We start from the raw sequence: 12,920 nt of genomic DNA, 5'->3' as shown, positions 1-12,920 counted from the left end.
GAACTGAATTCTACGACAGCCGACCTTTCGAAATCGAGAAAACTAACTTTATTATTCAGATTCAACTCCTCTTGATATATCTGCACCAGACAAACGTTATGCTGAACTTTATTGAATTTCCAGACATATTTCCTCGGCAGCCATCAATATCCTTTATACGTACTTCGTGAACATTAGTTAGATCTGGCCTCATCCAATCAGAACCGTGGGAGATTCTTCTCCCTGCAGAAATAAAGTGGTCCTACGTTCTTGTTTTCAGAAATTCGTCATGTATGGACTTGTTTGTATCACCTCGAATTTTTATTACAAATTCACGATGCGTGCACATCAATGAATGGTTCTTGCGGGAAAAAGAATGTGTTGCCGTACTGGTGCGATGAAGAGGCGGATCGAGTACTCATTTAAAATCTGCTAAGGGGCTTTTTTCACGGTAACAAGCGGATATACAACCGATATAACCTTACACTGTCGCACAGTCAGAGAGGTACGAACACCATTAATCAAGTGCAAATTTGTCGACTCCAATCGCCATGGCTTCAAATGCAGTCGACATATTCCACCACATTCACGGCTATGTAACAACACGGGCACTCATTACGGCTTGTAACTTAAAGATTTTCGATCTTCTAAAGTCGGGTCCGCAGAGCGTCCAAGAGCTGTGCGTTACGATCAACACAGACCACTACGCCACTCAACAACTGCTGAACGCTTTGGTTGCTATGGGATACATTGCTAAAAAGGAGCACAAATCTGCGAGTCGGAGAGATAAGTCTGAGGTTCGATTCCACATCAACGAAACAAGTGAGAAGTATTTAACCTCTGCGAGTCCACACTCAATGATACCCGTTGTGGAATTGACTGAACGTACTATGTTCCCATTGGCTCGGAATCTTTCACATGCTGTCAGGGAAGGAAGGCCACAGATGGAGAGAGCGTTCGGTAATGACTCGTCCAAGATGTTCCTACCTGATCTTTTAGCTTCTAATCCGGATGAATGGCAGTATTTCATGATGGCAATGCACGCGTATAGAAAGAATTTCCATTGTGACGCAGCAACGCAGCTTTTCGACTTGAGTTCGTACAGGTGTGCTTGCGACCTTGGCGGGGGCACGGGCGTGGTGTCATTCGCGTTGTCCGATGCCTATCCCGCCATGAAAATAATAGTTTACGACCTGCCAATCGTCATAGACATTGCCCAGCAGTTCCTCCACCAAAGGTCGCCGTACTTCAAATCAAATGTGAGCTTCCAGGCCGGAGACCCGCTGCAAAACAACCTGCCCAAAGCTGACTTGTTTGTTCTCTCAGGTAGTATACACATCTGGCCTGAGGACCAACTGTCCATCGTCTTGGCCAAAATCTACGAGGCACTGTCTTCTGATGGCGCCCTATTGATCTTGGAGCCAGTTCTAGGCGACAATTCAGAGCGTGGTGACTCCAACCTTGAAATGTTTTCGCTCGTAGTTCTGATGGCTTTTGGCAGTAGACAACCGCTCGCAGATGGAATACCGAGATCTCCTTCGACAACACCGATTTGGTAGCGTGAAAATTAAAAGATCGGGATTGCTTTGCGATGCTGTACTGGCAACCAAAAAAGACAGGCCTGGGACTAAGGCTAAACCCATGCAGTCGGCATCAATTTGTGTGAATATATATATATATATATATATTATATATATATATATATATATATATTATATATATATATATATATATATATATATAATATATTATATATATATATATATATATATATATATATATATATATATATATGGTAAATATATGTATATGTAAATATATTCGTCTGATGATCGCTATAGAGAACACATGTAGCGTGAAACTCTGAGTAACGCCTAAGTCCTGTAATCTACTTGTAATCAATTTTTACCGTAAATCGCTCTGCCATACAGGTATTGACCACTTTTACAACGTGAAGATTTCCGAACTTTATATGGTAAATATATATATATATATATATATATATATATATATATATATATATATATATATATATATATATATATATATATATATATTTATATGGTAAAATATATATATGTATATATATACAGTAAAAATTGATAACATTGCAGAAACAGGACTTTGGCGTTATATATATATATATATATATATATATAATATATATATATATATATATATATTATATATATATATATATATATATATGTATGTATACACACACACACAAACACACACACACACACACACACACACACTGGCTGTCAGGATAATTTATCACTTTTGATCTGTTCTCTTAAAAACTATGTCACACGAAGTAACTTACCTTGAAATACACGTAGGTACTACGCTAGAAGCGTATACTCTACAGGAGTCTGAGTACAAAATAATCACAGCATATATCTGGCAGTATTCACTTACTCACTTGCATCTTTTATGAGATCGCATATCGAGAAAAAAGGTACAATGGCTACATATGGATCTTTTCCTACGATCAATCGAATTTTTCCAATTATCGCGCACTGATCTCAATCAAGTCGGCTTATGAATAGATCGATGTCATCCCATGTGATAACATGTATGTCACGTTTGATCTTAACCTTACATATGTATCCTTCATTTTTCTCTACAATTCAGAGAGTAGTTGATACAGCGGCGCCGTTTTTCCTAGCTATTCTATGGACAATTTTTGTTACGCATATTCGTATATTTTGTGTGTGAAATTATGGGAATTATGGGATCAACCATGGGTTTACAGGCGTAGCACACCATCTTCCATGAAGCATCTCATTCGAAACAGGTGAAATTTTAATTTTAAATGATGTAAATGTCAAATGTCACCTCGTCACTAGAGAAGAGCTCGTGATTTATTGCCATAATTGTTCACTGAAGCTTTGAACTTTGAACTAAGGCTTTTATTTTTTCTTTGAGGGGAAACATAAATGTGACTAGTACTTCGCTTCAGCCACTTTCACTTATTACTATGATGAGAAATTTACCTTGTGTCGAAGCGCTTTTGAATGAGGTGTTCCTTGCTTGTGAGATCTCGCGAGATGAAAGGGCGCACGAGTATAGTGCATGGTGCACATATCAAAGTCAAGCTCAATCCTATGATGGATTGTTCCCGCAGAGAACCCTTAGGCATATCTCAATGTGACCCTGCAATCTCCCAATGTGCAAGTATCTGAAGTATGTTGTCTCCAGAACTAATTCATCCCCAAAGGTAAATGATGATATCACGATACGAAATCATTATCGTGTGCACTGACATGACATGGCATGACACCTCGTACCGCATGCACTGAAAAAACTCCCACTGGGAAAAAAGATACCTGATGATATGATAGAAATTCTGACGTTATATTACTGCCCTTATACTCAATATATTAACACAGAGAACACAGTATAATACTCTGGTTTCAGTAATAACAACAAATAAAAAAGATGCTATGGCAAGGGACTGAGCAGTGGATCTTGGGAGTCGTTATCAAAACCGGGAAAATTATGGAGAGTAAAATGTTAAATTTTAATGGGCCAGTAGCTGAAACTTTCGAAGATCCTTTCATTACTTTTGTTTTGAATATTAATAACAAGTTGTTGTTCTACTCCCAAAGCATGTTGAAACACTTACCATTTAGCTTGTCAACACAGTGCCGAATGGACTTGTCAACAATAACAATACAGTCTACACATGGACAGGCTGAGTTGAGTAGCTGAACACTGTGTACCTCAACATGCTTCAGGAAGTAGAACAAGGAATTGTATTTGACATTAAAAAACAATAATAGCTACTAGAGAGAAATGTTACAGCTATGGCCCTCTAACCTGTTACTTTTGTACAAAATATTCTACAAGACAGAAAACGAAATAAACTGTGGAAATCGGGGAGAAAAGGGATGTGTCTGTGTGTGATCTGTCGGCACCGTATAATATGTATAGTCTTTGAAGGCGGGAAAAACTTGTCTTGACTTTGCCTCCGCCTTGATATTTCCTTCGCTCAAGTCATGTGTGCCACACATTTTTATTTTGTATATACATGTGCCGATCTCAACTTGACAGAAATTTGCTGGCGACAATGTTAGAACGGTATTGCTGAACCATTTATTTGGGGCTAAAGTATAGCTGGTGGATTTATCAAAACTTTGGCGGATTCTGACCTTTCCCAACATAGTCATTGTAACACTCGTAATCTGAATACACTTGATGTACTCAGTCCAAATGACACTTGAGTTTCGGTTGGCTCACAGGTGCCTGGGTCGCCGGTGTACATGCATCTCTCTCTATGCATGTACACTGGCGACCCAGACACCTGTTGGTTGGCTACTTATGAAGGGGCAGCACAATCATACTGTCAGACTCTTGAGTGATTGTTGTCTTGCAAATCAGATAGAGTTGTCACTGAGTATCGCTCAATCTTAGAAAAGCAGATTTCCAATACTTAAGTATCAGTTACAGATCAGGAACGTCTTAGAGCCACTAAATGTCGACGACTGTCTTGAAGCTTTCTACAACTTCCTTTGGGCTTTACTAGTAAAGATAGTGTAAGTGTACCCACAGTATAAGAATGCGTTCAAGCAATACACACATCCTTGAACTTACAACTTTGCTCGGAGAGAAGATTAAAGCCCAGTGCGCTTATACGTTCTGGTAAGAATTCGGACTACATGAAATTTTCGCAATTGCGCATGCATTTTGAATACTCTTCTTTATGCAGGTTTACTCATACTGGACGTTTATAAGTCGAAAACTGACATCTTGTAAGCCTAAGCGTTTTTTTGTCTTATGTAAGGTACAGACACAGTTCTTGGTCTTTTCCACCAATCTTCTCTAAGCAACCAGAGTCTGCCAGAGAGGTGGATATACCCCAGTTATTTTTATCGATTATTTTTGGTTTTTTGTGTTATTGATTTCATATTACCCCTCTAATAAAGAGTGAAGATATTGCGTTACCCCAACTCATGTCCCGTTTTTTTTAACGTTTACACACTGAGCAATTTGTACTCCTCAGTCGATGAGATTTCCAATGCGCTCAAAGTCTTGGGCTGTAATAAGGCCCGTTGACCTGTTACAATATCCATCGACTATCTTGAGTTCCTTGGTGTATTATGATAATAAACTGGTTAGAGATGAGAATTTCCAACTCCATCAAATTGGGAATTTTGTTCCCATATCTAAATCGGATTGCAGACAAGATCTCTCAAACTAACGGCCTAATTAACTTTAAACACTCTTTAGAAGGGTCTTTCAAGGTTGGATTTACAAAGCTATTTTAATCACGTTAAATATTCCATCAGTCAGGCCCAGTATGCCCTCCCCCTGGGGAAACTCTACATCCGCAACCCAATTACATACACAAATTTAATCACTTGCTTTATATCCCCTAATACTCAAGTTGGTAAGCTTAGTGTTTATACCGACTTGAGTCTATAGGGCATTTGGCTTGGTGAATAACACATTACTTATACGCAACTGTGATTTTATGACTTACGTAGTAAATTACTCTCCTTGTTAAAGAAGTTCCCTTCAAGGAGAAAACAAAAGGTTGTCATGGGAGGTCATGAATCTTATGACATTTGCGGTCCTTCAGGTGTTCAGCAAGGGTCGTAGCTTGGCCCATTGCTATTTACTATGTACATAAACGGTTTACCTGATCGTATAAAACATTCACTCAATAGCTGTATGTTGATGATTCTAAATTCCGCAGATCTATCACTGGTGAAGCTGATTTTTTTTTCTTCAACTTCATATTTAGCAAATATGTTAGCAAATGGTGTGAATTATGGAAACTTAATTTCAATCACAAAATAGTATTTATTACCTTTAATGGTTCTGCTTCGGAATAAAAAGAACGCGCTCCTTGCTACACACTCAGTACGCAAAAGGGATCACGTGGTGGCAGTACAAACTAACCCGAGTGTACAACCTCATGTGGAAATAAGTGTACTGAAACCCCATTGTAAAAAAACGCGTATTGAAATACACTTATTTCTAAGCGTGTTCATACTGTGGTTCATTCTAATTACTGTCTTAACCTATAACAGCTAGGTAAACAGCTAAAAGCGAAAGCAGACTGCTTGCAGGATTTTGACGTTTGCCTTACCGTGTACTTCAAGTCTTTCCCAGCATATAAACCAAATTATGGGGAAGTCTTTCAATTGATTAATTTTATCAAATATGTTCTCTTATTTTAATAACATGATTGCGTTAAGATCACTTTCTATTTCATTGGTATGGAGTCACCTTGAGTATTGCTCAATTGTCTGATCAGAAATCTCGTATCCGTATACTTTAACGATCGCGAGTTCAGAGACAGTCAAGCGCCCTTAATCAGACGTCAAATTTTAGATTTGTTCTTAAGTGTTTAAGTTTTCTAATTTACTGTCCGATATGGGCAATTCTCAGTAGATTTTCGATTTCGATTTTCGAACTCACAAAGTACGGCATCAAGTCACCTAGCGAAGGCATCGCAATCAAAACCGAATCCCCAACCTTAAAAAGAGTGGTTCAATAACCGAGCTAATACAATCTTTCTGACAAAAATCACCTTCATAACCCAAGGAGATATCTCAGGTCAATAAATGTATTCAGAGTTCCTACTCGTCATGCTAATTTCACTATAGAGCATTTTTAAAATTACGATGGAAGTCGCTTTTGAATAGTGTTTGACATAACCTCCCCTCACCTTGAACGATCTCTGAATTCCAGCTGAGGACCGTGTTTTTCATAAAGCCTTGGAGTAATAATCTTACTGTTCTTCTTTATGTTTCATATACAGTGCGTTGTGTGTGGCAATTGTCAAATTTCGTGCTTAATTTCAACTCATCCTCTCATTGGGCTTCTGCATCTGTTGGATGTAGTACGAATAAAATAGAATAAAGAAATGAATAAAAATGTGTCTTCTCTTCAATCGCCCTGTCTCAAGATAACTATTCATTTTGTCGCAGTGACACCGGCGTGTAAACTAATGTCGTGTTGTTCTTGAAGTTATATAATGCTTTTATTACGTCCACTATGATTGGCATGCTGGAGGATATTGGAGTTGGAAAACAGATTAATGCCCGAAAGGCACATAATTATTATTCAAACCCCTCGGTCATGGCCACAGAAAGGGTATAGACACACACGTATTATGAAATACCCTTCCCTTAAAAGGCGGAGCCCCCCTTTAAAAGGACGCCAAGGTATGGCGGCGTTCATTGTGTAAGTGGACACCAAACAGGCAACACGCGGGCACACGCTCCAGGAAATGCCACTTTTTAGTTTTTCCCAGCCGCAAAAACACAGACAGACTGCCAAGCGGTCAGCGTGAAGTTGCTGCCGATCGAACTCTGTGGTTATATTCAAAGTTTAACGCGACTGGAAGACAATTTTTTAGGAAATTCAAGCGTTTGTGGTGGGGAATCAATGACTGTTGGTGATTTGAACCGACCGTCAATCAAAAGCTTGCATAAACTCTGTTTGCAGGATTAGCAAAATGTGACAAAAGGTTGAGATCAGTTTGTGTAATTAATGTTATAGAAATCAAACATCATACTGGCCATGTGGTTTGACTGGAGGAGAACTCCACTAATGCGAGAACCTGGGATTGAAAAGTGCGGCTTTCCTCATGTAGACTTTTTACCAATGAAATGTTGATAAAATTTAGACATTTGACTCCTATTTTTTGACACAAGCATAACTTTTTATTCCTTCCTGGTACTTTTGACCAAATGGTCGAAAAAGGTGGTGATTTTTGATGACAGTACTTTTTGCCAAAAGTGTGGACTTTTAACCCCATTTAACGGAAAATAGTAGCGTTTGTTGTTCTATGGAGCGAGAGCCCCACGCCCGTTCAAATCTTCGCGCGAGAAGCCAAACGTAGTTTGTAAAAACTACAACGCTGACGTGACTGAGTCTGAAGGAAAGCTTAGTGAGCTTGAGGATAGCTCACAGACCCACATCGATCGATACCGTAACGTGATCGTAGAAGCATGGCCAGGTTGTTCAAGGATCAAACCTTAATCTTTTACGATACACGTTGACAGAAATCGACAGTTGTTTCTCTTTCAAGTTGACGGATTTTCAGGTAGAGATGTCTTGAAGTTAATTATCGAAAAGAAAGTTAACAGTATCTGTAATTATTAGTTAAACGTAGAAAGTTAGGCAAGCTTATCGGATCACGATTATGAATGCAGTCCACATGTCACTGATCACTGATCTTTGTCGCTGCCAAGCGAACGAAGAGGCACAACAAAAAAGGCGCCATCTCTAGTGTTCTCATTTTCTCATCCCCTCCGTGTTATCTCTTTCTATTTAAATTTTACGAAGTCGCTATACTTCTCTGGCTCCGTCACAATCTAGAAGCATCTTTCACAACACATGACTGACGTCAAGAATGGACTTACTATTATCCGAGCGTGATTTTCAGAATTGTACTCCCAATACTGATATGATGCTTTATTAGATGAGAATTTGTGACAATTAATGTCCATTGAAGGAGATTTTTTCTTTCTTGATGATGTATGTTGCTGTCTTTGTGTCATCCATTTACAGTACTGCTACACTAATTCCATGTAGTCTTTTGAAACACGCAGTAGACATATAATTTGAGTGTAATCTGAATATGTACCTCTACGGTGTAGTCGTTGTCTAATACTGAGAATTAAACTTCTATTACAGTGATATCACTGAAAACTAATTGACGCACGATGACGTAATGCTAACACAGCCGAGAAAAGCCTAATTTGGCAGGGTGCCATCGTATCCCTGAATAGCAAAAGCTTCGGTGTTCATCAAACTGCTACCATGTTTTCAACCTTCCACTGTACATACCTTGTAAATAGTTTTCTTGCTTTTAACACAATACTGCATGCTTGACCGATTTGTTCAACATACTAAACGCTCGCATCGTAAAATATTATTTACGCAGGATGTTAAAACCTGAACAGTCATTCTATTTCAGGTCACATGAAAAGATTTCGTTTCTGTCATTCACTTACAATGGCCCCAATACATTCCAGTCTCTGGATACTTTGTCACCTCACAGCGAATTAAACATAGCCTAAAGCAATGAACACACTCACTCATCCACAAACAGGCAGAAGGCATCGCACCTCGACCGATGAAACACCGTGGATCTCGTATATCTTCAGCTTCGCACACTGATCCATGAGTAGATCATTTACAACAGACTTGATGTGAAAATTATCCTTCGAATGACTACACTCCCCGCTAATCGTGTTCCTTTCTATCTCCTTCGCATCGGTAAATTCAAAACTTGGCTTGCTCTGGAAAAGCGTCGAATGTCTTACTTGGCTGGAATCCATATTTGACACATCTATATTTATCCCAAGATTTTGTTTTATTCTTTCGCAAGACAAAATTTCTACGTCAATGTAAATTTGGTATCTTAATCTGTAAACACGTCCTGTACGTCAGAGATATCTGTTACGTAAGCTTATGTTAAAATGTTTAAATTTTATTAATATTCTTTTCAAATCAAATTTTTTTATTGTGTTCTTTTTAAGGTACGCATGTAAGGTGAACAGTCCATCTGATAAAAATACATCGGATTAAAATCAGGTGTAGAGATGGGGTAGCCAGGCCACAAACAACTAATTAGAACATCAAATAATAAAGCTGAAATGCGCTGAGTTAATACCACGAATTATTTCTTCACCCGATGTTTGCTTTGATTTTGAATCAATTGTCCTCTCCACTCTAGGATGCTAGCAGGATAAGCCTATAAAAGGCGATTACGGATGACAAAGCACAGAGTACCTAAATAACTCATTCCCCGTATTTTTGCAGTCTTTCAACATTGCATAGAATACCAGAGTGCTTGATGTAAATATTTTTGTTTAATTAATACTGACTCTCAGCTATGGGCACAACTAGCGGCGATACTACGCGCACTGTTCACAAAATTACCAGGGATATGCAATCATCCACACTTCTCGGCTGTCCATACGTCTACATATTGATAGCTCATCAGTCACCTAATGGCAAACTGAAATGACTCTCATCTGTCTTTGAAAAGAAAACATGTATTTTTCTCACCTGGGCTCTAGTTAACATTAACAATTGAGAACCTTGACTCTCTTTACCGTAAATAGCATAAAATTTATTGCACTATTTCAATGTACCCGAGATTTTCACGATATGAATTAAGTGTTCAATCGGTTTGCAGACTGATTATTCAATATATAGATTGTAAGTGTAAAGAATAGGCAGCAGTTGCAATGCATTAAGGTTAATGTGAAAGTATCAAGTTACCAGTTTTAAGTCACTTTAAAAAAGAAATGTTCATAATAGCTTAATCGTTTTTAAATGGAATGGATCGATTTTGGGACCTTATAGCATTTACGCAGGAAGTGATATCTTCGTTATAGCAATTGCAGCCAATAGATATGCCAAAAGTTCAACAATTAACATATTCCTTATTACAGAAGGATCGCCGCCAGTGGCGTCCAAGCTACATGTTGTACATTGTCCATACATGTAGTACTGATGAGGTGGAGTGGACAGCAATCGCTAATAAAATGTCATCTGTAAAGTTTCTGTGTGATTGAACATTTGCAGAGTGTGAATTTACTATAAGCTATCTATCTATCGAAGTTTGAAGTATTGGAATGTTTCTTCGGTGTAGTTGCCTTTCTGTCTGGAGAACTTGATAGACCTACATAATGTGTTTTTGCTCTTATCCCCCGGTCAAATGCCGACCTCAGGGTAGAACGCGCCTCGGGGACAGATATTCAGACTCAAATATTTACAATTCTTTTCTGATATACCTCTTGTCGGGATCCATTTTAAAGCTCTTGGTGTAAGATTACTTTAACCGTCTTACTTTTTCGAAAATCGAAACTTTTATTTTTCTCCATAGAGTTAACACAGGGATGGCGGCAATTTTAGAATTTCAAATATCGGTAAATCTTGGGTAATTTGTGTCTCTATTACCAAAATTTGCTCTGTGACCCCCGATTTTTATTCTTCATTTTAGAAGGGAATTGTCGCAGATTCCTTGTGGAAAGTTTGAGCAAAAGTTTAAATCTTTCACTTTCGAGGTGCATAGTACATTAACGAAAACCTTAGGGTGACTTTACGACCATCCCTCATGTGCAATATTTGTATGTAAGACTTTATGGGACGCATGTCATTTATGTAACGTAGATTTTCGCCAGGTTAAATTAACTTAAAAGCATATCAAACATTTTGTACTGTTCATTCACTATTTTTATAATATTTTGTGCAGCATTTCATAATTGCTTACTTGATATACGTAGTTTAGTGACAATTTTGCATGGACGTAAAACTTACTAGGTTTTATTCTCTTCCTGCAGTGTCTACGCAAGATTTTTTTATAAAATATTTATGTAGTATTTCAGAACATTGTTCTTTAAAGGTATACAGTCACCTGTAATCTAAATATGCCAATATATGGTCAAAGGGGTGTTCCTAGGTATTCAAAATGCCCATGTAAAAGTGCTGTTTTTTAAAAAGCGGTCACCCGCTTAAAATCTCATTGGTTAGATTTTCTCTTTCCATGGTAACTGTGGCAAAATTGGAACGGGTGCAGTATACCTTTAAATATTAGATTCCTTACTTACATGGATGTCCTTCTTTTCCTCGGTATCATACCTTATACATTTTGTACCAATTCTAACGACATACTTTGCCATTTATATTCAATTGTTTTTGCTACGTACTGCCCTAAAAGTTTATCAGCCTTGCAATTAGTCGCCGATTTATATTCAAGTTCTGACAAAAGTGTGTAATTAAAGTAGGTGTTCCACTTTAAAAATGATATGTACAAATTTGCACGAGCTTTGACCTGTGTTTTGGATTGAGGGTGAGTGATAAATCAAATCAGTCAAAGCATAGCCGTCATCAAAATATCCGTAAGTGTTCTGAAATTGGTAATTTTGCAATTGCACGTGAAAGCCACTGAAGTTGGCCTAAGCCTTTTGCCGATATATGTATTTTGCTTCCATAAGTGTATGTAAGATTGTGTGTGTACATATGTACGCTGGTAAATTTATTTGAAAAACCTGGTTCACCTATTTATTGTCTACCAAATGGTTCAAAAGCCTTAACATATAAAAAGCATTCTTAACATATATCTTAATAACTTAACTTCAAAGGGACTGTTTTTAATATAAAAATATTTAGCACTGGAGGTAAAATCTCTTTAGCCTAATTCAAGTGAATACCACGTTTAGTAAAGTTAGGCATGTAGGAAAAAACTTCCCTGTGCATCTTTTGAGGCCTTCTTTGCAACATTCTGTTTTACGAGTTCTGATATCAAGTATGAGTATTCGAAAGTTTTAGAATTAAAACTACCGACCTTTTATCAAAATCATGGAATATCATTAAACCTCACAGTAATGATGGAAGCTTTAAAATACCTTAACGTTGATGGAAAAACGTAGTTTCTTTTACTGCGCTGTAAGAATTCAAAAGACAAGTGTTTCTATAAAGCGTTGTGAACTGATTTTACTATTTATAAAGAGTTCTGAACTAGTGATTTTATGTTGCCAGCAAGTATGGTAACTTGGCAATATGAGCTGCAGTACGCTGTGGATTGAAGGAATACTTGGGAATTGGTTCATAAGGTTCAAATTTAAAGCTTTTCACTCGAAAACATTAAATCGAGTTTGTGTAAATAACATCAAATTGTATCAATGGAACAAACGATGCAATGCATCATGTCAATAGATTTTGTGTTAGACACCCTCATTTTGATTGTATTACCGTTAGAAAAATGTGGAAAGGCTAGTTGCAGAACGTAAGCTTATTATCAATGCTTCGTATCAGCGAAATATTCTTATCACTTTGAAAATTATTGTCAAAAAGAAAATTATATTTGTAACAAACATAGTACTTTCCAAAGTGAAACTGACGCAACTGAAGTAGTGGCAAAGTGCGATCTCTGATGGTCTGTTACTGCATAGAAAGGAATGACA

At 37.7% G+C, this 12,920-nt stretch overlaps 1 protein-coding gene across 1 annotated transcript; it reads left to right on the top strand.

Moving 5' to 3' along the window:
- Positions 1 to 530: 530 nt before the first annotated feature.
- Positions 531 to 1,538, top strand: LOC139146271 (probable bifunctional dTTP/UTP pyrophosphatase/methyltransferase protein). The gene has a single exon (XM_070717678.1). The coding sequence runs from the start codon at positions 531 to 533 to the stop codon at positions 1,536 to 1,538; it is 1,008 nt and encodes a 335-aa protein (XP_070573779.1).
- The last annotated feature ends 11,382 nt before the right edge of the window (positions 1,539 to 12,920 follow it).

Source organism: Ptychodera flava, chromosome 12 (assembly GCF_041260155.1).
Source record: "Ptychodera flava strain L36383 chromosome 12, AS_Pfla_20210202, whole genome shotgun sequence".
Lineage (NCBI taxonomy): Eukaryota > Metazoa > Hemichordata > Enteropneusta > Ptychoderidae > Ptychodera > Ptychodera flava.
This window is presented reverse-complemented; position numbering and strand designations above follow the sequence as displayed.

What these genes read in the sequence shown, in the direction of transcription:
- LOC139146271 (XM_070717678.1), top strand. Translation starts at nt 531, where the DNA reads ATGGCTTCAAATGCAGTCGACATATTCCACCACATTCACGGCTATGTA.